General features: G+C 35.9%; 1 protein-coding gene across 2 annotated transcripts in view; it reads left to right on the forward strand.

Moving 5' to 3' along the window:
* LOC149213033 (uncharacterized) overlaps positions 1–24,713 on the forward strand; it is a 230,975-nt gene that overhangs the window by 137,177 nt on the left and 69,085 nt on the right. For both annotated transcript variants that reach the window (XM_089391940.1, XM_089391941.1), the window contains exons 6-8: positions 19,444–19,655; positions 21,152–21,408; positions 21,504–21,682. In XM_089391940.1, coding sequence (XP_089248066.1) covers positions 19,444–19,655; positions 21,152–21,408; positions 21,504–21,682 — 648 coding nt within the window. The remainder of the gene's footprint in view (positions 1–19,443; positions 19,656–21,151; positions 21,409–21,503; positions 21,683–24,713) is intronic.

The raw sequence follows: 24,713 nt of genomic DNA on the forward strand, positions 1-24,713 counted from the left end.
ATGCTAGAGCTTTCAGGTTGCTTACTACATGTTTGCATTTTATTTCCTCGGGGCATCAGTTACCGATAGTAATGCTCTACTATGCCCTTTGAATTCTTTCAAAATAATTTTTCAAATCAAGCTTAAGCAAAAATTTTAAAAAATCTACACACCTTTTTTCACTTTGTAGGAGCTCGATATTGCCTTTGATGTATCTCTGTAATTTCAAATCATCCAGTTTTGAAATTGCGACTTGCAGTAGCCCTCTATGTCCTCTTTCCAATGCCACCAGTATGATCCCAATTCGATTCTCCAAGGAAGAGTTATGCCAAATCACCCATAGTGACTTGATTATAGACTAGTTTAGTAGAGCGAACTTGTACGACGTGCCATGTGTCCCTGTTTCGACCTTTGGCTCTGAAAGATATATACAAGAAACTACAGTCCGTCCTCTTTCTGTACCTTCTTACGAAATTTCAGTTCGATGCTCAGAGAGAAAGTTATGACGATTTTACCTAGGTCACCTGTTTGGAATGTAATTTAGGAGTCTGCAAAAAGACCAACTTCCTCAGATCATATCTCTGCAAATATAGTGCGAAAAGCTCTGAAATTCGGACCCGAGGTTCAGTGCAATTTCGTCTCAAATGGGTTTTTTTTTTCGCTTCTGAAACGTCGCAGAAAAAGTTATAGCGAAAATGCCACGATGACCTATTTGGAGCAGCGAAACCCTAGAATCCAAAAGCTCTGATACCAAATGTTATGAAACCAGCTCACAAAAAGATAGAAAAGATAGATCAACGCCTTAGAATTCAGCCTCTTCGAGGGGGCAAACTCCTTTACATTACACAAATGAACAATTCTTGGATGATTCAAATGACAAAACCTCTTTTCTATATATAGGAGTCTAAGGAGTCACAATATAACCCAGCCGACCTCACAATAATAATATAAAGGCACAAAAATAACAATAAAGGGATTCTATGGGGCACTGTAATAACAATAGGGGGACAATAGGGGCACAAAAATATTAATAAGGGATATAACTATAATAGTAATGGGGTAATCACTAGTATTATAGGGACTTAACATATTCCTACTCTCTCTTGCCATCATGAAAACCAAAAGTGGAATGATACATAGAAACCAAAAGAACACCATCTTGGAATATGAATATAAGTGGTGAACAAATTGCAAAATGGGAAAGAGTAGGAGATGGAGGAGAAAAATACAAAAAACAATGAGATAAAAATGAGAGAGTTTGGGGTTTGCACTTACTTCTTTTGCCTCATTTCTTTGGTGTACTGATTTGTGCATGTGTGGTCAAATTTTATTTGTTGTCGTTGGTTCATGTTTTAGTATTTACTATTATTTTCTTTTGTAGGAATATTACAACCCACTCCACCTCACCCCCTTCCTATCGATATAACCTACACACTTCAATACATTTTGATGTTTATGTAGATTCCTACGCCTTTCTTTTATTGCAACTCTTTCCTTCCTTCATCTTTTTTTCTTCTCTTAGAATTTTCAAGGCAAAATCCGACTCACTTTCCACTGCCATGGGGAAAGTATCTTTGAAGTCTTATCCCCATACCATCCATTATGGGAAAGTTATCCACCCTCGAGGAACTTTACCCATGAATGTTTTGTTTAGCAATATGCCCAAGGTTATATGTTTGGTTTAATGAGTGGAAGGCTAGGCATAAATATCTCTAATTTGTCGTTGCTCATGGTCCTTTCTCCAACCCATCCATGTGTTGGGATTATTGTTCATTTTGTCAACTCAAGAAATAGACTTTTTTTGCCTAAAGGAGATGCATTCTCCTCTTGGACCTTTGCACCTCTTCCTAAGATTTTTGGCTCATTGTCTTCCCCAAGAAGGCCCCACTTCCATTTGACATGGACAACAACTCTTGGGTTTCTCATATAATTTCTCTCTACATCCTAACAAGTATCATCTTAATTCCTACCCTTGTCCCTCCCCCCTTCTTGCTTCCCTAAAAGACATTAAGAGGGATGCTCAAGGGCTAATGGTTGGGTAAGGGCTTTCAGGAAGAATTCCAAAAACATGGTTTGGTCTCTCTTGCATTCTATGTTGTTGATCTTTTCAACAAAGTGGTTTGCTCAAGCTTCCCCCCATCGTGGTCTCAGTGAGTCATCCAGCTAATATTTAAAATGAGCAGTAGTTCTAATCCAAACTATTTCAAAGGCATCATGATTGGGCACATTATGAGCACTTCATGCAACTGCAAGTGGCGAAAACGTTGAATGAAAATGGTTATATCTAATTAATTGTCAGAAAATCTCTAATTTTTCATAATGTTGTTATGTTGTGAAAATTCTATCATTGCAGCAACTGATTTACTTTTCCTACTTATTTCACCATAAGTTATTCATGAAATTACTTCAACAAACATAAGAAAAAATACTACTGCAGATATCACACCGTAATACATAAAGAAACATATGCACACGAATCAACACATTGACACAGCTATTTTGGACTAATGTCCCTGGAAAAACCCAATGTGGGAAAATCGTTGCAGCAAGGGAGGATTTTATTATTCAACAATTTTCTAGTACAACTGGGTGCCAAATTGGCTCACCCACAGATAGATGAATTCTCCAGCACTTCTATTGAACCCGACGTAGGCCCTACTAACCTCTGCGTCAACTTGAAACCCTCTGCGTCAGCCTATTGAGGCTCTGCGCAACCTCTTTGGCCTTCTACGTCACTCTTGCAGGCTCTGCGCAGTCTCTGCTGCCTCTGCGTGGCTTCCTCTGGCCCCTGCGTCTACCTCTGCGCTAATCTCCCGTCTCTCTATTCCATACCTGCTGCCTCCTGACTGCCCTCCAGACCACTGGTTCAATTTCTCAGCTAACCACGCTCCAGAAATTGAACTGACTGGTCTCCTTTAGTGTGTTCTCGAAGTGACCCTCAAGCCTCCTCTTATACTTTTCTCGTTGACAAATCAACGACTGAGATTAAGTCCCAAATCAATGGCTAAGATTAGATCTGGCTTGATCCATGTCTTTTGGACCATTCTAACACAGTTTCATATTAATACACATTAATATTTTATTTTCCCTTAGTTTAGACTTAGGGACTCCCTTAAAAATATTAATTATTTTAATATCTCCTGAACTGTTTAGAATCTGCCCAAACCCTTTTTGGGTATTGGAGATCTCATGTGCCCCAACCTCTCCACCAAATTTTGTTGCTAGAGCACATCTGATGCTATCCCAAATCAACATTTGTCTTGTCTGTGGCAAGGTGAAGACATTTCTTTATCTTTTTCGGGTTCATAGTTATCTGTTTCTTTCCTTTTTATTTCCTTAGGAGACATTGGGAGGGGAATTCAAGGTTTAAATTCTAGTGGTTGATGGTGAGGGCTTCTAGGTAGAATTCCTCAAACATGGTTTGGTCTCGCTTACGTTGCATGTTGTTGATATCTTCAACCAAGTGGTTTGTTGAGGCTTCCTCTCATCATGGTTTCAACAAATCATCCACCCAATTTTTGAATTGGGCAGTAGTTTCAATTGTGAAAATTCTATCACTGCAACAATTGATTTATTTTACCTACTTATTTCCCGATAAGTTATTTATGAAAATCCTTCAGTAAACATTAAAATAAATTCTGTTGCAGATATCACATCATAATAAAAAAACAAACACATGCACAAAAATTAACACATTGACACAAATATTTTGGATAATCAGTCCCCGGAAAAACCCAATGTGGGAAAACCAGTGCAACAAGGGAGGATTTTATTATTCAGCAATTCTTCAGTACAACTGGGTGCCAAACTGGCTTACCCAACAGAGAGAAAAATTCTTCAGCACTTCCCCCAGTCTCAACGTCAACCTGGTTGACCTTTGTGTAGCTCCTAGACCCTCTGCGTCATCCCCTGCCTCTCTGCGTCAGCACTGGGCCTCTCTGTATCACCCACACATGCCCTCTAGTGATTGCGCAGTCTACAACCTCTGCGTCTGCCTGAGAGGCTCTACATTTGCCTCTCCAACCTCTGCGCTATTCCCTTGGTGCTGTTCCTGACTCTCTGTTTTGTACTTGCTGCCGCTTGCTGCTCTCCAGACCACTAGTTCAAATTTCTCAGCTAACCTCGCTCCAGAAATCGAACTCACTGGTCTCCCTTAGTGTATTCTATAACTGACCCTTAAGCCTCTTTTTATACTTTTCCTGTTGGTTCTTCAACGACCGAGATTAAATCTATAATCAACGACTAAGATTAGATTTGGCTTGATCCATGACTTTTGGAACCTTATAACCCAGATTTATATTAATATCCATTAATATTTTATTTTTCCTAAGTTCTCGACAATTCTGGCTATTCCCAGCAATTCCGAATTTTCCGGCTTTTCTTGGCAGTTCCGGCTATTCCCGGTAGTTCCGGCAATTCTGTCAATTCCGGCGATTCTCAACATTTCCGGCAATTCCCGACAGTTCCGTCTTTTCTCGACAGTTCGGCTATTCCCGACAGTTCCGACAGTTCTGGCTTCTGCCCTCTAGATTAGGGTAGCGCTATCGCTTAGGATCTCTCCTCCTATTAAAACCCAAAGACAAGTAGAGAGGAAGAGATCCCAAGTGTGTTGAAATGACTTGAAGACCACCTTTATTTATACTAAAACGTTGAGCACAAGTGGGGTTTATTTGGTTGCTGGCTGACCTTGACGAATTGTCCCATAACACAAATTCATATCTCCATGAATACTTATCGGAATCGGATGATCTTTAGATCAATCCTACACCTCTCGATGAGAGGGATCCAAGAAAAATATTAGCTTCCATTAATAAGATGACCCACATGGAGTTTGGCCGTAGTTGCCAATTTTAACAGTATTTTAATTCCTCATCACAAATTATTTACATTAAAAGAGAATATCCAAGGGGAAATGGTTAATATCGTTATCAGTACAAGAAAAGAGGAAAATTACATAAATATTAATCTTGCGAATCACCTATTAATTTTAGATGCCAATGTAGGTGAAAAAAGAGATATTTTTGGTGAAAAATATGAAATTAATGATTTACAAGTGACAATAGATCATTATGAGTAGATATCTCAATTTCGTGTTGTAACCATGTTTGACAAAGAGGTTGACATAATTCTTGGTAGACCCTGGTTTAAAGAATTGGGTACGTTTATGTTAAAACATAAAGAATTTTTTTTTTGATGTTTTCTTATAAGGAAAAGATGATCACATTTTGAGACATGACAATGAATTCATAATTGATAATGCCCTCATTAGAAGACTTTAAAGATGTTACGAAATTGATGCCTCAAAAAAATCAAAACACAATATCAGAGAAGCAAAGAGAGATTGAGAAGGTCATATCCAATAAAAATGAAGAAAATTCTCATTTAAAAGATCATAACCAAAAACTTGCACAAAATAAATAATAATAATATCACCGAAAGCATCATCTAACACTGTGGCCTTGACTCTTTTTGAGGCTACTCAATCTGTCTTTCTCCAAAAAGACCAAAACTATGAAATAACCATGGCCCCAAGAGCAATCTTGAACTCCTTCAACCTCTTCAACATGATGAATGAAGAGGTAAACTGTGTATCTGCAATCTTCAACAATGATAGATGGGTGTACTCCTTGTAGCTTATAAGGGCATTTGAATGATTTTGTTCAAAGTTGCGGATATGTTGTGCATCCTCAATAACACTTCCAATCCAAGGCACATCAGCAACAATAGTTTTAAGCGGAATTTAAGGTGTCCGATATACTTGTGGATATTTAGCTTCCACAACTTGCTAGCAACCTCGCAAACAAGTGCATTGGTTGTAATGATTTGCATACAAGAATCCACACCTACATCTTCAATAACTTTAATGAACTACTCAGCCATATATTATGCATCCTTGTATTGTCTAAGTGCATCCACTGATTTCAAGAAAACTGGTCCATTCAAGGAAGACACCATGAAGTTGATGAGTGGGTGGCGTACTAGATCTGTCCATCCATTGGAAACAATACTAACCCTAGATGTTGGCCATGCTAATTTAATAGGCTCAAGCATTTTGTCCACCTCTTTCTTTGCCTTAGTCAACAATGTGGTTCTAAGCTTCTCTGACCCATTAGGAATATACCCTGATGGAGTCACTTGAGTTAGAGCTTGACACATCTCAAGAAATAAAGATGAGCGTGCAACATTAAAGGATATGAAATTCAGATAGAAAAAGAAGGCGAGTGATATCAAGCTCTTCTTGTCTCTCGTTTGGAAAACTTGTCCATTAGACCAAGTGCCACTGCCTTTCTTTTTGCTACTTGACCTACACCCCCACCAAAACTCTCAAATGGAAATTTGCTGCTACTTTTCCTCGAGAATAGACGGGCATCCTCATTCTTGTTTTTTTTAGATAATGCAACGACCCTTGCCACACCAACATTGGCCTTTTTTTTTCCATTTCTTTCCTCTTAGCTACAGACGCATTTGCACATGTTCCAGTTTCACAACCTGGCAAACCCAACAAATGAGCTTTCACATGGAAATAATTTCTCTTGAAATGATTATTGCAATAGTTGCATGTCCAAGAAACATTGCCTCCTACCTTCAACTTGCTTCTTGGACCTTGATCTCTTTTGACATACTTCCACAAGGGATATTTACTCTCTTGAGCCTGCTGTTTTTTTAAATTTATTCTGGCTTCAACATTTGAAGCTGTTGTTGTAGCTCCATTTCCAACAGAGGGAGCACTTGTAGACCCTGATGAAATTGGAATAGGAGGGGCATCACCAATGGGGACATTCTTCTCCTTCCCTTGCCTCTTCCTTGCTGCCCTTGATTGAGCCATGAATGCTGTAAAAAAAGAAAGAAACAATGTACAAACATGTAAGGAAAATGGATATGTAAATTGCTGTAGCAAAAATGGAAAACAAATAGAAGCAAAATGCACTTACTTATTGATTGAATCACCTCCAAAATGCTCCCGAACCCTTTTCTAGTCTTTCCCACACTCCCGCAACAAAAGAGACACTGTAACAACAAAAAGTCGTATACATAGTAGAAATATTTAAAATACTTTGTAGACAAAGACATCCATCGTAGGACAGTAATTATATATTGTATAAAAGAATGAATGTAGGATGAGTACAATTGAGAATGAGGGTCTTGTATATATAGCTAGTTAAGTATCCTTTCACAAACAGGGATGTCTCTAAGACATGCCTTTTCATTATTTACTAACTAACCATTAGTTAATTTGCTTATTATTTATTATTATATTTAGATTATTATGATTATTATTTATTATCTATTTTTACATAATTTATGTTCATAACATTTCCTTCTACTTCAAAAAGCTTTTTCCTCAAAGCTTACTGATGAAGGATCAGATCTCTTCTGTCATTCAGAATATTTTCTTGTTTCTGAGCTTTTATCGTTGTTGATACAAGACGATATGATGTTCTGAGCGATAGACAGAATTGTCGTATTGAAAACATATTAGACCATCCTAGATTAATCTTCTGGGGAATCTTCTGATCCTTGGAGATGTGTGGTGAATAGATATCATATGACTGGATTGAGCTCACATCAATATTCTTTAGAACATAAATTTGTTAATGTTCTGCGTGATATAGATTTGTAGATTTATTGAGGCGTTTACTCTTGTGATTCAGATGTAGATAAGGAATTTTTCTTGTTTGAACTCCCTTAAACATTTTTATGGCAGTTTCCTAATTTCCATCAGGCATTGTTGTTGTTGACTTAACTACTGAATCTTTATTTGGGGTGTCTTCTGTTTGAATGACAACCTCTGAGTACGTTTTTACTTCAATAGGGTTTGGATTTGCCTGAACTGCGAGTTTAGTGGTATTGATGTTTGTTTCTATAGCTTGGGCTGCTACATTTGGAGATTTTGATGCTTCCTTCGTGACAAGTTCTTTGAACCTATTCGTCAATGATTTCTTTTCATAAGTTTTTTAATCTATTTGAGCAAATTTTGATTATGAATTTTGAGATGTAAACATTCCTCATTCACCGAGTCAACTTTATTTTGGCCTTCATGCTTCTCGTCTTTTAAACACTTGATTTTTTCTACTAATGTTTGGTTAAGGCTCTTTAAATGTAAATTTTCTTTTTCTTGTTCTAAAAAACGCTCCTTGAGTTCCTTCTTTGATGCTTTAGCTTTCTTGACTTGTTAGAGTAGTTTTTCTTGGTGATCTTTGAGGTGCAAAATTTCCTTGTCTTTGTTGCAGATGACTTTTTCCAACTCTTTTTGCTTCTATGATATAGTTTTTTCATTATCTTGAAACATAAAGTCTAAGATATCCTTAAAGTACTCTAATGAAGATTTCGTTGATTTTGATTTACTTGTTATGTCTTGAAAAAGGACCATATTCCCTTTATAAGGAAACATCAAAACTTGTTTCTATATGTTTAACATGAATGTACCAAAATTCTTAAACCAGGATTGACTGTGTATGATGTCAGTATTTTTATCTGTCCTTACAACATGAAATTGAGATATGTACTCATAATGACCTATTGTCACTTGTAAATCACTAATTTTATACCCTTTTTGGTCAAAATTAATTTTCTTTACAACAATGCTTAGCTCTGGAATTAATAGCTGATTTGCCAAGTTGATGTTGATATTATTTTTATCGTTGCTTGGGCTGAAAGCGACATTAATTTCTCTCTTGGATACTTCCTTTTAATGTAATTACTCCGTGATCTATAACTGAAAGACCATTATAGGAAAACCTTTCTTCCTTCGTCATTTTAGAATTGAGCTCTCTTGTCGCACAAAGTGTCTAGGCACCGTGATAATGCTCAGAGTAAGGGTTGTCACTCTAATCCTTACTCACTCCGTTTAGACACTCTCCTAGACAAGTCAAGGGGGGTAGTCCCTAAGGTGAATGGATTCCACAGGCTCTAAGAGATTTTAAGGATGAATAACTTGATGAATTAAAGCAAGTATTGGTCAATTGAGATAGATAGATCAAAATAAGACACAATTACAAGATAAAAATGACTATAGACTAGGGCTTTTATATTTGAATTAACCACAAACTAAATAAAACAAGTTATCCAGAGAAAACTTATAAATGTGGCAAAGCGACGATCATGAACAATTAATTGTAAAATGCCCAAAACTTTAGCATACAGGATAATCTAGCAGAATAATCTTTCTCCAACAGTTAATATGATTTTTTAAACATTTATCGCATCTTGACAAAAGAGAAATCACAAAAAATTAAGATTTTGCATTTAATCACCAAAGACACCAAGGAACTTTAAATTAGCATTTCAATTACTCCTTAGGCAACTGCTTTAATGTGAAAAATGAAGAAGTAAAACAAATCAAAGGGTTAATAAATTAAAATTTTAATGGGCAATAGACCACATTAAAATTATTATATGTGAAAGTGCAAATCCCTTTTCAGTTTATTTTATTCTCAATCCCAAAGTCACTAAAAATTTAAAAAAATATTTTAGATTTTCTTAATTTTTAAATTTTAAGAAATTCTTATGTTTTTCAAATGCAAATAAAGAAAAATAAAAAATAAAAAATAAAAATCATAAGTTAAAAATAAAAAGTGAAAAAATAAAATAAAATCAAAAATAAAAAATAAAAGGCAAAACAAAAATCGAATTAAAAAAAATGAATCTAACTGAAGTTTCATTAAAACGAAATAATTTCTTTAAAAAAAATCACTGACCTAAAACCCTAATGTGATGACTAAAAAATATAAACAAATGAAACCCAAAATAAAAAGTCGAACGGGTTTTGCAGGGTTCGACGGCGAAGAGAGGAGGTCAAAGGCGGAAAGGGGCGATGCTAGAGAAGGAGAGCTGGATGCGGGGGAGCGAAGGATTGCTTGTAGGTTCGAGGGAGATAACAGAGGAGGCCGCAAGGGATTGAGCTTGCGTATGATGAAGGAGTGACAGACAGGAAGAAGGAGAAGATGTGGGCATGGTTTTCAGGCAGAGTAGAGGAGAAAGGGACGCAAACATGGTAACAGGAGAAGGAGATGGGTAGACGAACCGCGAGAATGGAGTAGCGGATTTGATGAGGAAATCGTAGGGGAGGAGATGCAACAAGAGGAGGCTGAGGGAGCGATGGGTTGGCAGAGGCTACACAACAATGAGGGACGCAGGTTTAGGAAAGATCAGCAATGGAAGGATGCAAAGCTGTCGCTGTGGGCCTTTCTTTATTTTTTTTTTCAAAATTTCTGGAGGAAAATGCAAAAAACCCCAGGCAACAGACAAAATGATAGCCAAAGAACCCAAGAAAAATTTCTAGAAATCTCTGATATGTTGATATATTCTGCTTTAGATTTATCAGTGAAACTCGTGTAAAAATATTTCCATATTTAAAAAATTTAAAACCCTTGGACTGCAAAAGGCTGGATAATATTTCTGCAAAAGTGATTTTGAGGTCAGATCTTACCTTCCACGGCCTAGATCTGGCTTCGAATCAAACTTTACCTTCAAATCTGCAACCTGTACCTGAAAACAAAAACACCCAAAACCCAGATAGACAAAAATAAATAAAATCCCAAAAACCCAAGTCAGAAAACAATTTTGTTTTACAGATCTATGTGCAAGAATGGTAGATCTATCATATCTGAGGAGTATGAGTCCAACTCTGCTCCCGAATCTGATATTTTAAGGCTCTCATCATCCAGATTTATCAATTTCGCACATAAAAATTAAATTTTTAAATTTTAAAGGAGGTGCTTAGCTTGAAACCCTTCATGCATCACCAATAAAAATCTTATGATAAGCTCGAGATTAAATTTAGCTGGGCTCTTTAGAAAACACAGATTGCGGGTTTGCTAGTTCAATTGAAAACTTCCCTTAACACCCGACAATTTAAAAATCAAGGCTTTCCTGCAAAACTCAATTCAGCCATCAAAATAGAGCGAGAAAATAATAATAAAATTCAAATAAATAGAGATACCTGATCATTTAAACCTTAGCAACTGAGAAAGATACCTGTACTCAAATCACTCTTTCAAAAGCTATCATCAATGGCTAAAAAAAATTTACGCATGAAAATGACATATCTTACAGTGTTTCGATGAAGAGTAACACTGAAGAAAATTAACCCCAAAGTCTTTCTTTATTATTTAAAAAAGGATTACACAAGCTTTTCGCTTAGCACACGACTCAAAGATCGGATGGATCAATTGACAAATGACTTCCTATTTAAAGATAAATCCTCCAATGGCTAGTTCGAATGATCCTTATTAAAACAATCTCGACTGTTGATGAAGATTAAAATTTCTTTTAATCTCATCCGTCAAAATATTAAATTCTTGAAGAAATTCGAATTTTTCAACTGAATGCATTTTAATTAACTCAAAAATAATTTTTTTGAGTTAATTTCCTAAAACATTTGACTTTGACTTAACCCCAGGGACCAAAGGCTTAAAATTTAGCAAAATAATTAATTTACCTTAGTCCCAGGGGCTTTTAATATTTGATTTTTAAGGACCGATGAATTTTGCCTTGGAGAATTTAAATTTACCTAGGACCTAGAATTAATTAAATCTCTGGCTTAGGATTTTAATTAATTTTTGGCCAGAAAATTTAGTTAATTAACCTATGAGGGGATACTTTATTTTTCCAACCTTCAAGACACTTACATCATAATTTTCATATTTTTTACATTATAAGGGGGAAGACCCATCTGTAATAGACCCTCATAGACTACCCATTTCTGCGACACAAATATAATCCAGCAGACCAAGAAATTTGTAATTAACCTATGAGAGGATAATTTATTTTTCCAACCCTCAAGACATTTTACATCATAATTTTCATATTTTTTACATCATAAGGGGGAAAACCCATCTGTAATAGACCCTCACAGACTACCAATTTCTGTGACACAAATATAATCCAGCAGACCAAACAATTTGTAATAAAATAACATAACCAAATAGTTATGATTATTTCCAAATCATTTTTACATAGACTTGATCTAGAACACTTGGACTCACCTAATATCCCAGTGACAAAATTCATTCTGGCTTTGGGGTAAGGTTGAAGGAAAACTTTGACGACCATTCGAGGATGGATCGGTGAGACAAAAAACCTCCCAGAATGTATATAGTCACCAGAAAAGTAGGTTTACAAGCCATTACATACACGACATAGATCTGCTGAGATTATTTACATCATATATATGCAGAATGGGTTTACATTATAATATCTTGGAAATTAGGCTGATGACGATAGCTGAATGGTCACAAATACGTCGATTAGGCGCTATCTTTTTTGCAAAAAAAAGGGGGTGTACTGCTATGGGTCGTTGACACGTAGTGGTCAACAAGCTCCATCATTTTTTTCAATGATTGATCCCACTTTTTCTTTAATAATATTTTTTTTTTGTACTCCATTTTTTAATAAATATTTTAAAGTAACCTTCTATAATAATACCCGCTTTGTACTTATATATATTTTCAATAATTTTATGACTTAAAATTTTCTTTAAAATATCCCTTTATAATATAAAACTTCTTTTTACATATATTTTATTTATAATCTTTTCTTTTTCTTTTTGAAAAGTTACAATCCTAGTGAAACATCACTATTCACCTCTTTGGGGTATAATATAAAATATATGTCCACTTATGTGCCTTTGACTCGGTTAATTTCTCTACGTAAAAAGTAAAACTTGTCATTCACATAAAGAGTTTTTGTGTTCCTTTTGTTTTTATTTTACCTTGAAAATACCATGGGCAATTACCATGGGTTGCTAAAACCATGGACTTGTAAACGGTTAATGAAGAATCAAGATAATATTATCTACTCTTCCTTCTCTTACATATGGAAAGGCTCCCTCTCAACTTTATCATGCACTTTTTATCAATAATGTAGAACCTTTTTATATGTATGAATGTTCTCCTTCAAAATTTACATCGGACTATATATATATATATATATATATATTTTAAATCTTTTTTTTTAATTTTTATAGGTACTCTTTTATTTCTTTTTTCTTTTTTCTTTGACTATCTTATTTTTCTTTGTTGTTTAATGGCCAAAGCTTTGAATGATGAAATTGGCGAAACAAAGAAACTCCAACTTTGTGTAGCGAAACACTTCAATTGTGATGACAACAAGGTTGACGAAGGATTGATGGTCAAAGGACGGATCATACTGGTTCTCTGCAGCGGTTGATCGTCGAGAGGATCAAACAACTTTGATACCATTGTAACGACCAAAGGTCGTATACATAGAGGAAATATTTAAAATACTTCGTAGACAAAGACATCCATTGTAGGACAATAATTGTAAATTCTATATTGTATAAAAGAATGAATGTAGGATGAGTACAATTGAGAATGAGGGGCTTGTATATATAGCCAGGTAAGTACCCTTTCACGAACAAACATGTCTCTAAGACATGCCTCTTTATTATTAACTAACTAACCATTCGTTAATTTACTTATTATTTATTATTATATTTATATTATTATGATTATTATTTATTATCTATTGTTACATAGTTTATGTTCATAATAAACACAAAAGAATGAGGGAGACATGAGCCCAAATTAGGCTTTTAAGGCCGCGCGACACATTTTTCAGAGGTACATGTGTCTCGAAATCCGGACACGCTGGCTGGGTGAGTTCGATTTGCGTGCCCAACAAATCCCACTTGCTAGGACACGCTCGAGCCACGAATTAGAGTTTTGTCCCTCAAGAATCGTGTTCGACACATGGGATTCGGGACACAGGGGGGGGGGAGGACGAATCCAGTTTCTTAGATAAACAACAAACTTATGTTCTTAATAATACTGAAGTTTGCACAATTCAGTCAGATGATAACAATTCCTCACAAGTTTCCAATAACCGAAAGATTCCACAGAAGATTTAGGGTGGTTAGATCCCTTCTTACTGCGACAATTTTGCTCATCACTCAAAAGATACTATCATCATGTATCAATGAAGATGACAACTCAAAGAACTATGAAAGATACAAATAGATTTCAAGACAAATAAACAGATGCACGCCTTACAAGCAATAATCTTTAAGGACAAAGCTTTTTGAAGAGGAAGGCAATGTTATGAATAATATATATATATATATATATATATATATATATATATATATATATATATAATGCAAATAATGTAAATGATAATAATATGGCCCACGGGGCTTTGGATTGACGGTGAATGGGTGCACTGTTAAGGCACTCCTTGCGATAGGTCACTGGTTCAAATCCCCCGTGGGTGCTTACCTACCAAAAAAAAAAGTAACTAATAATAATAATGAATAATGATTAATTAACTAATAATTAGTCGTGAAGAGGCATGTCTCTATAGACATGACTGCTCATGAAAGAGCATCTATCTAGGTATATAAGCGGGCCCTCATTTGTAACAATCATCATCTCACTTGTATTCAAATATTCTTATATACAATTACCTGTCCTACAATGGATGTCTTTGTGTACCAATTATTTTGAAGATTATTACAGAGTACGAACGTTGTTCGTTACATTGGTATCAGTGCGTATATGAACTTTGTTCGCTACATTGGCCTCTGAGCCTAGCAACTTGGCCTTGGCAAGTTGGCCTCCCCAACAACAATGCCTCACTTCAACAACTCTGTCCTGCAATCTCCACAACTGGGCCTCTTGGATTCGCCCTCAAATTCTCCTATACTTCTCCACCTTTGCACTTTAGTTTACTGAAACACTCACACTAGAGAAAGGCACTCTCTCTTGTTGTGACCTGATCTATTGAGTCCCTATGTGTCTTCACCTCTTTTCTAGGCTTCTTTTATAATCTTCATTAAGCCCAAATCCATAACCCTAATCTCCCTTCTAGAAGATCTTGGAGACCAATAATTGAAATTATATTTAAGTCAAATAATTACATTATTTATCTTTAAAAAATGACTTAATAGTCCACAATAATTATTTGACTTTAATTATTGTACTTGTCCTAAGTTAGACTTAGAAAAAGAAGACCTAAATCACTTATGCCACCAAGCAAGCACCTAGAGAGGCGATAAATCATCTTCCACATGCTAAGACACCAAACCTATGCAAAAGAGCTTCCGAAGCTACCACAAGCTTCAACAAGATCACCTTCATTTGATTTTTCTGCATGGATGGAATCATATTTTTATTCTGTGCAGCAGCATACAATGGTTCTCCTTTGGGAGTTGCTACAGTGGATATTCATTGACAGTGGTCACTTTATTTCTCTTTTTCCTGAGGTTTTGTGACAGAATTTGTGGCCATGGCTTGTGTGATTGATGTGCTCTTCCACCAGCGGTCAACCTTAATCACGTGTGTGATTCTCATCTGGATAACATAGCAACATTCCCTTATCTATTCTAAATATGGACTGAAAAACACCAATATATTTGTCTACTGTTCGACGGTGATCTGATCTATGGTTATATCTTTTCCCCTCCAATTTGGCAGTAGCCAAGATAAACTTCTTGAGTAATACTGGATTTATTCGCCCTTTGCCTTCAGAAATCTGCTTGACTTGGTATTTCTTTAATTTGCAGCGGAGTAACTTTTTCTTCACTGAAATTTCCGAATTGTGAATGGCCAAGGGCCAGTTGTGGTCAAAGGTGGGGATCTGGAAATTAGGGGTAGCCAGTGGCCAGAACAGGCAAGGTTTGAAAAGAGCATGGCCAAAGGCTGGAATCAGAAACTATGATATCAATGAAATGGATGGAGTTCATTTAGTGTAGAAATATCCAACATATGAAGGATAATAAACAAAAATGCATTTAGGATGAAATATATAAAGAGCGAATAAATATATGAATGAATGATATGATGATTTACGATGACCTATGTTACTTTACACATACATATTGACAAGAAGTTGTGAGGTGTGTTGTCGCGCGAATTGGCACGACAACGCTCAGACCGGTGGCTGTCACTCTGATCCCCGATCCCTCCGTTTAAGCCTGTCTCCCGCGGCTAAGGGGGGTAGTCCCTGTGAGATGATGAGGCCAACTGTCGACCAGTTGGTTGGGAGACACGAGATACGATTAAGATAAGCACTAAAAAGATTTAATTAATTTAGCAGACCAGTGCCTTAAGAGATTATGGTTAAGATGATTACTTGTTAGATGATATAGAAATGTAAATCGTGAACAGCAATCATTTGTCATCGAAAGGTATCAGCTAAATCACATGACCAAAACGATATCCAGCAACTGAAAATTTTGAAGAGATAAATGCCTTAAAACACCACGAGAATCGTAAATCATTAACTAGATATCAATTTCGTATCTCGACTTGAAAATTTAGATCTCAGCATGAAAGATATAACATGAAAACCACTGAAACTGGCAAAAATAATTTTCCAAATGTTTTTTTTTTTTTTTTAAACTAAAAAGCAAAATTCTAAATCTAAACCTAAACCCTAAAAATCCCTTTAAAAAAAAATATTTTTTATTTTTATTTTTTAAAAACCAAAATAAAACAAAAATTTAAAATCTATTTAAAATTAAATCTAGAACATAAAATTAAATCTAAAAACAAAACTATACAAATTTTTATTTATTTATTTTTTTATAAAAAAGCAAAATTCTTAAAACTATATTAATATCTAAATAAACTAAAACCTAGCTTAAACTAAAAGAATGAATTAAAATCTAAAGATATGAAATACGTGACTAAAATAAATTAAAATGTAATCTAATTAAAAAAACCTACGCTAGCTTTTAAAAAAAAAAAAACTATGCAAACAAAAAACGAGCTGCGAAAGACGTAACCCTACATAACCAAAGCGCAATTAAGTGATCCACTGCATAAACGCGATATAGCTCAGGAAATGTGAGATTGAAAATGTGAGACGCGGCGACCAAAAAAATCGAAAGACGGCGGCAATGAAACAGTTAAAAATCCGATACAAATACGCAGGCACCCAAAAGAAATTTGTTTCGAATTTACCTGAGCGTAATGGCCTGAAACTCATTCGATTTCTCTGCAAGGAAACTTTGATTTTCCTAACTCAACTGAGCCGGTGGTGTGAACGTCCTTTGGCAGAGGAGCAGTAGAGCCTGGCGCCGTTGCGAGAGGAGCTCCGGACCTGTGGCGATGAATTCGAATAATCCAAAACGTTGTATATGGCTACAAAATAAAATCAATTTACCTGGACAGTTTTTTGGTAGCAGACGGTGGCTGGGCGGTGATTTCGCAGGTGTGTTTGCAAACGCACGATGCCACTGATCGTGAAATTTTGTCTTCTATATTCTGTTCTATTCGGTTGATTAGCCGCACGTTGACTTGATCAGATATCGTGTTGTTTATCGCGCCCAAGTCCAGCGGGTATTATTATAGCGTATAACTGTCGCTCGTTTTGGGTATTTTCCAGTTCTGCCCCGTTTGCAGCTTTTCGAAGTTCCCCATCACGTTCTGATGTCAACTTCAGCAACAGTCTGTCTGAGCCGACGGCAGATTTTCTGAGAGTTGCTGCCTGATGCAGGATAGATTGAAAACGGCTTGATTTTGATGAAAAACCCTGTACAAGAAAAAACAAAACCCTATAAAAACTGCATAAAGCAAAAACTTGAAACCCTAGATCAGCTGATTAATGTACAAACTTGGCCCCTTGACAGCCAGATTCAACAATAAGAACAGAAATATTTTAAAGAACAGAAATTTAAGATTGTCACTGTGAAGAACTTCAGAAAATCTCTCATGCAAATTAGAAAAATAAACCGAATGATAGACCCAGGATCAAATCCAACTGGGCTCAGCAAAAAATGCTTGCGGGAGTTGGCTGGTTCAGCCGAGAACTTCCCCGAACGCCCACAAAATTCCTTCAGAAAATGCTTTCTGCACAACTCAAAACAACCATCAGTAAAGAGGGCAAAAATGCTGCTAGATCTCAGAGAGTAATGGAGATACCTGCCATTACTTCAGAAACCCTAACAGCACCCAAACCCTAGCAAGTGAACAAGATACCTGTGCTCACAATACTCTTAAAAAAGCTATTATCAATGATTGAAAATAAAATATGCAGAAACTAAAACAATCTCACAGCATTTTAAGAGAGTAACACCAGCAAGATATGGACCCCAAAGTCTTCTTTTATTAACCAGAAACAGATTTACAAGAGAGCTTCTTCAGTATCAGACTCACAGATCACATTCCATGATCTGAAATGACCCCTAGCACCCTATTTAAAGGAAATGATCCCAACGGCTAGTTCGAGTGATCCATGTCGAAATGATCTCGACCGTTGATGAAGATCAAGACATTGCTTGATCTCATCCGTCGATTTATTAAAAAATAATATTTTGCATGCATTCACTTAAAATATTATTATTTTATTAGTTAGGGTTTTTGCTTTATTTTTTTAATTTTTAATTATTTTATTAATTTTATTAATTTTTTAATTTCATTTTAAAATGGATCATCGAACTAAGCCTTCGGAAACATCACCTAGGACCTAGGACTTAGGACTCATGAGGGGATTTAAAACATTTTTCGACCCTCAAGACACATTTCATGATGACTTTTACAAATTTACATCTTAAGGGGGAAAACCCCTTTAATACAGACCCTCACAAATCACCCAGTTCTGCGACACACTTATAATCCAGCAGATTAACATACTAGGATTCTCCTAAAGTTCTAATGACAAAATCCATCCCGGCTTTGGGGTCAGGTTTGAAGGAAAACTCTGCCGATCATGGATCGGTGAGACGAAAAACCTTCCGGGACGTAGATTACCACTAGAAAGTTAGGTCCACCTAGGCAATTTACATACACGACTCATATCTGCTAAGATTATTTACAATTAATTCATGCAGACTGGGTTTACAATAAAAAATGATGAAACTGCTGATGACTGCAGGATGGCACGGATATGTCGATCAGGTGCTGCCCCTTTTTTGCAAAGAAAAGGGGGTGTACTGCATGGGTAGTTGACCGGTAGTGGTCAACAAGGTGGACGGGTCATGTTATCTCATTAGGTCATGTCTTTAGTTATGTGGCACATTTACATGTTTTGTTATTATTTTTTTATTTTGTTTGGTGTGTGTGTGTGTGTGTGTGAGTTGCTGAATTTAGCTATTTTTCATGGCCCATAGTGTAATTGAAGAGGTTAACTAAATTACAATATGGCAATGAAAGGTTTCTGTTGTAAATTTATTGTGTATATAAGAAACATAAATTCGAGATTTCATTTCCAGTTTTATTCAAAATTTTATAACTGCAAACTGAATTTCGTAAAGTGTTATTTGCAATGTAATATGGTTGTAAGATTAACTACTAAATTTGAAACTTGAGACTTTTGGAGGGAAATACAATAAAATATGGTAAAGAAGGGTTTCCAACTTTCTAGATACAAATTATTTACTGCTGTTTTTGTCTATGTGGAAACTTACATTTAAATTTCTTTTGGTTGTAATTTCAGGTTTATCTCCAGTTTGATTTGCATTGTACATTCTTTTCATTAATATATCTGCCTCCTTCATTACAGGTCACACAGTCATCTAAGAAGCATGTGTGCTTTGTAATGTTTGTGGATGAGACAACATTGGAGACGATGTCTTCAGAGGGTCGACAACCTGATGAAAATGGCTACATAGGCTTGTGGAAACTTGTAGTAGTGAGAAATTTACCATATACAGACATGCGCCGAACTGGGAAGGTGCCAAAGTTCTTAACGCATCGGCTTTTTCCTTCTGCAAGGTAAAAGATTCCACCTAATGTGAAAACATCAAGGACAAGTAGTTGTGTGCAATACAACACACTATGGATGACCAGCTAGTGACATTTATTTACTTTCTGTTGGTGAGATGGTGAAAAGAAAGAAAGAAAGAAAGAAAGAAGAAAAGAAAGACAAAAATGAAAGAAATCTTATTAATGTCCCCACTAATGACTGAAATATGTCAATGGGACCTGAAAATACAGCAAATATAAGTACTTGGGCCATTTCCTCCCTAAAGCAGAAACAAAATAATCATTAATAAAGCCAAGTATTATCTTTCTGGTATTGATTCTTTCTCCATGTCTGCTAGTGCACTGTGGTATCCCTCTTCAAAAAGATATGTAGTCATCTAGCTACCACTCTTTAATTGCAAGTAAGGCCTCAGTGACAGTGTAGTTGTCTTTTGAAGTGTGAATATATGTTCATCAGAGTTGTTTGGCAACATATTCGTAATTCTGGATTTCTGTTTCTGAAATGTTCCTTCATTGTTTTGGAACACACTCCAACCATGTTCTTAAAAGAGATTTATCATCTTCTTCCAGCATGTTTCCACATCTATTTCTTATTTTCTCTTGGTATGTTTCTGCTTCTTTTGTCTAAGTTTTGAAAATGGACTACCGGGAAGGTATAAAATTACTTTCTTTTATACCCATGGATTCAATGAAAGGAATACATTATCTAATATTGTATAAGTTGTCTGTTCTCTTAGATGGGAAAAAATAGTCTTATTTGTATTTAAAAATATGTTTTGTTGCTTATTTCATTTTAGGATACATTCTTAAAATATTCCCAATTATAGACAATTAGGTGCATTCCCAAGTTTTGAACAATTATGATACTTTTTCTTTGGATTGCTAAAATATAGTACATATTTATAGCATGTAAACATCCTCAATTGTGAGATGCAACATACGATGACAGCCTACTTTAATGCTGTTAAGATTCTTGTGTGAGAAGATGGGCACTAATACTTCCGTAATGTGATAGCTGCTAAAGTGTTAAATCTTTCCCACTTTAAAACTACAAAAGTTAAGTGTTGTAAATGCCCATGTCGAGCAAGCTTCAATTTCTTTTAAATATTTGTTCCTTAAATGTTGTGAACCAAAACATAATTGCGTTGTCTTCATACTAAATAGTGAATGGTATATCTAGGAGTAGTGATCCATAGCTTTATAGCTGGAATTAACCAGAGCACTATTGTCATGACTCAGGACTGCATGAATAAAAGTTGCAATGCATGTAAGTCTTGTTCAAAGCTGATAATTGCATATTAGAATAGCAATTTTGAAACAAAATTAGAGGTGTATTTAAAAGAAATAAAATATTAAAGGGAAGGTTTTCTGTAGCTTCAAACTCTGAAACCTTTTCCTCAAATGTTGCAAGAAATTTGGCTTGAAGTAATCATTGTAAATTGGCAAATTCAAGAAGTTTTTTTTATCAATTGATCTATAAAGTGGGTGTATCTTGCCCTTTCCAGGTACTCCATATGGCTTGACAGTAAGCTGCGTCTCCAAAGTGATCCACTTCTAATATTGGAATACTTTCTGTGGCGACGGCATTTTGAATATGCTATTTCTAATCATTATGATCGTCACTGTGTGTGGGAGGAGGTGATGCAAAACAAGAGGCTGAACAAATTTAACCACACCATCATCGATGAACAATTTGCATTTTACCAATCTGATGGTCTTACAAGATTTAATGCATCAGATCCAAACAAGCTTCTTCCAAGTTGTATGTATACTATGTTATGTTGTCTTGAAAACTGGTGCTTAATCCTTTCAATTTCAAGCTTCAACAATATTTTGATATTTCTTTGACATTTCCAGATGTACCTGAGGGATCATTTATAGTGCGGGCACATACACCCATGTCAAATCTCTTCTCATGCCTTTGGTTCAATGAAGTTAATCGCTTCACTCCACGGGACCAGCTTAGCTTTGCTTACACTTATATGAAGCTCCGGAGGATGAATCCAGAAAAGCATTTTTACTTAAATATGTTCAAGGTAAGCATATAGTCGTTCAGTATAATAACAAAGATTAATGAAGAAAATTGTTCTTCCGTTCTTTTAGGTCTTCCTTCAGGTCTTTCCTTTTTGGGAACTAAATTTATGGCAGCATAGACACACTCCTTTTTATGATACCGGGCAGTGGGTTCTCTCAATATGGTAAATTTATTCTGATTGACATTATATCTATTGGATTACTTTTAGTGCTGCAATCTAATTTTGCATTTTATTCTCACCTTTCTAATTTGTATTCAATTCCTTTTTCTATTAATGTGTTACTTTCAAGTTTCTGTTAGTTGTTGACCCTCTCTTCCTGAGATATGTCGAGTAACTACTATCAATCTTGTGTTGCTACCCAGTCTAACTAAAGTATCTGAATTTGGCTTTGGTTTCTGGCAAAATAGATTGGTTCCTTTAAGTCCACTGCCTGTCTTCATGCCTTCCTTGAGGCATACCTAGTCATTCAAATGTTCATCCACATACATCTTTTTTTGGATAGGTGGATGGTTTCACCACCTGGAAACACACCCAGACCATTAGTCACATTTTGGGCACATTTCTGCCTGCATTATAACAATTGTGATATGCTTCTGTTTTTTGGTAGTGCATCGAAATGGAAAGTGCAGAGGAGAAAAAAATAAGGAAAATGAAAAAGGTGGGAACAACGGGAACCAGGAGGCATCCAAAAAGCACCATGTTGGTCCATTACTCGTATTTTTAACCTAAAACAATAAAATCTGAAATTCAAGCATAGAACTGAAATGATTTCAAAAGCACCATTGGACAGCAATGGCAAGGAGAGGTTCATTATCTCAAAAACTTGAAATGATAGCATTAACATGGAGATTTTTGGTGTTCACTTTTCTATGAAAACTCAAAAGATTTTTGGCCAGGGAAATGTTTCTGCGGCCTATTTTTGCATATATGTTTTCACATTCTTTATGTGCTGGTTGGTGAAGGCAAAAGTGTTTCACGTGGAAGCAAAAATGGGGGTGGAAATAGGGACCAAAGTTATCATACTCAAACTTGGATTAAAATCAGTTTGGCCCGAAATTACTGCTCAGCTCAGACTCAGTTTTTATTGAGCACAGACTTATATTGAGAGGGGAGAGAGTGGGTTGAATCAATATATGCCAATTTTTATTTTTTTGAATATTTATGAACTGTAAGAAAACAATCACATATGATGATTCCTCATTCTAAGTGGTTTGACCTCTAAGAGTGTGTTGAACACACAATTATACTTGTGCGGAGGGGCGGGGGGTTGAATCAATATGAGACGATTTTTGATTGTTTAAACATTCATGAACCATAATAAAAGAATTACATATGAGATCTTTCAGCTGCAGAACATGGAACACAAGATTTACGTGGAAACCCTTTCGGGAGAAAACCATAAAGCTTCATTTTATAATTCTTCGTAGGCACCTATTGTTACAAATATTTGTAGGCATTGTTACCGCTCAAACTAGCAGGGGGCATAAAAGGGACTCCTAAAGAGACAACTGCTAAAATAAAGGGCAATGATGGAGGCTTAGCCCACTGTCACCTCAGATAAGACTCCCTACTTTTTACTGACTTTCACCAATGGGAGGAGACATGGTATATAGAAAGTCACTTGTGAAGGATGAATCAACCAATGGATGTGAAGTGACCTTAATAATCCCTTTCATAGGGGGGGCTTAAGAATATAGCTTACTTGCTTGTTAAGCAAGGTACAAAGTTTTATAGGATAAGGAGGTGAGGATTTGAGGGTTAAGTTAGAGGAATATGCCTTGTAAAGGAGTTTTCCAACCCTAAAATCCTTATTTGACTTGTCTTCTCAAATGGTTTTCGAAGATTTGACTTTTCAAAGTGTAGGACCACACTGGACCAAGTGGACTTGTTGACCTCTGGAGTGGCACTTGATGATTATATGAAGACTTCATGCCCAAGGATGATCCAAAGGATATACTTGTACCATCAGATATCATCAGTCAACAGAGTTTTTTAACTCTACTTCTATTTTCTCATCTTTCTTGTACCTAGATTCCACACCCTGTGAGGAATTGTAATAAGTGATACTAGTAATGATGATTTTTGTGTCTATAACAGATCTAAGATGTTGGCACCCGATCAACAAACGAGTACACCTTGGAGTGTTTTTTTATCTGGTTAATTGTCTCTTCTTTTGCAGAGGCGGATGATTTTCAGGGTTTTTTCATTCACTTTTAACCCCAAAGCCGAAGTGATGGTTTGAAGGTTGAGCCCCTAACACATCTTAGTGTCTAGAGTCGATGTGTGTTACCATAGTAGGATTTTTTAATAATTAAAAATATCCTGCAAAACGAGATTTTTAATTATTTTCTATGTAATAATGTAAATAAATGGCCTTAGGAAATGTTTGGGGCATGTGACTACTCGAAATTTATCTTCAGAGACCCAACATTATCCTATGACCCATTTTGGGGGTCAAAAACGACTTATTGTCCATCAAAAGCCGACTTTTTTAATGTCAGTGGCAAAAATGAGGAAAAGATAAAAAAAATGAATAATTGGAAAAATTTAGAAAATTTTCCAAAGTCAAAATAAGTCAAATTTTGACATGGCAAATTCCATTGAAGTTTAAAGGTGATGTGGAAACTATGTGGAGCCCACCACATAAAGCACAAGTAAAAGTCAAAGTTCCAAGTGGCAAGTAAAATGGTCGAACGTTGAGTTAAAGAGGCAACGTTGAAATATTACATATGGCTAAAGTTCAAATAATATGATTTATTTCAATATGTTGGTGCACATTAAAGTTTGTGGGGGACAAACAATGACATGGCAACCACATTAGAAAGACAAAGTCAACATCCAGTCAAAAGAGTCCCAAATTATCCTCTGAGCAGTGTAAAAATCAGTTTAAGAGAATTCACAAAGGTTGAAAGTTGAATGGGAACAAGTCCGCCACATAGGACAAACCTTGCCTCCCACTTGTCCCCCCACTAAAATTCAAGGAGCAGTTAAGTTCATACACAACCTAGTTTGGCATCTCCTTCAACACAGA

This window comes from Pinus tabuliformis, chromosome 1_1 (genome assembly GCF_031772625.1).
Source record: "Pinus tabuliformis cultivar Carrire ecotype Pingquan chromosome 1_1, CPIR1, whole genome shotgun sequence".
NCBI classification, from domain to species: domain Eukaryota; kingdom Viridiplantae; phylum Streptophyta; class Pinopsida; order Pinales; family Pinaceae; genus Pinus; species Pinus tabuliformis.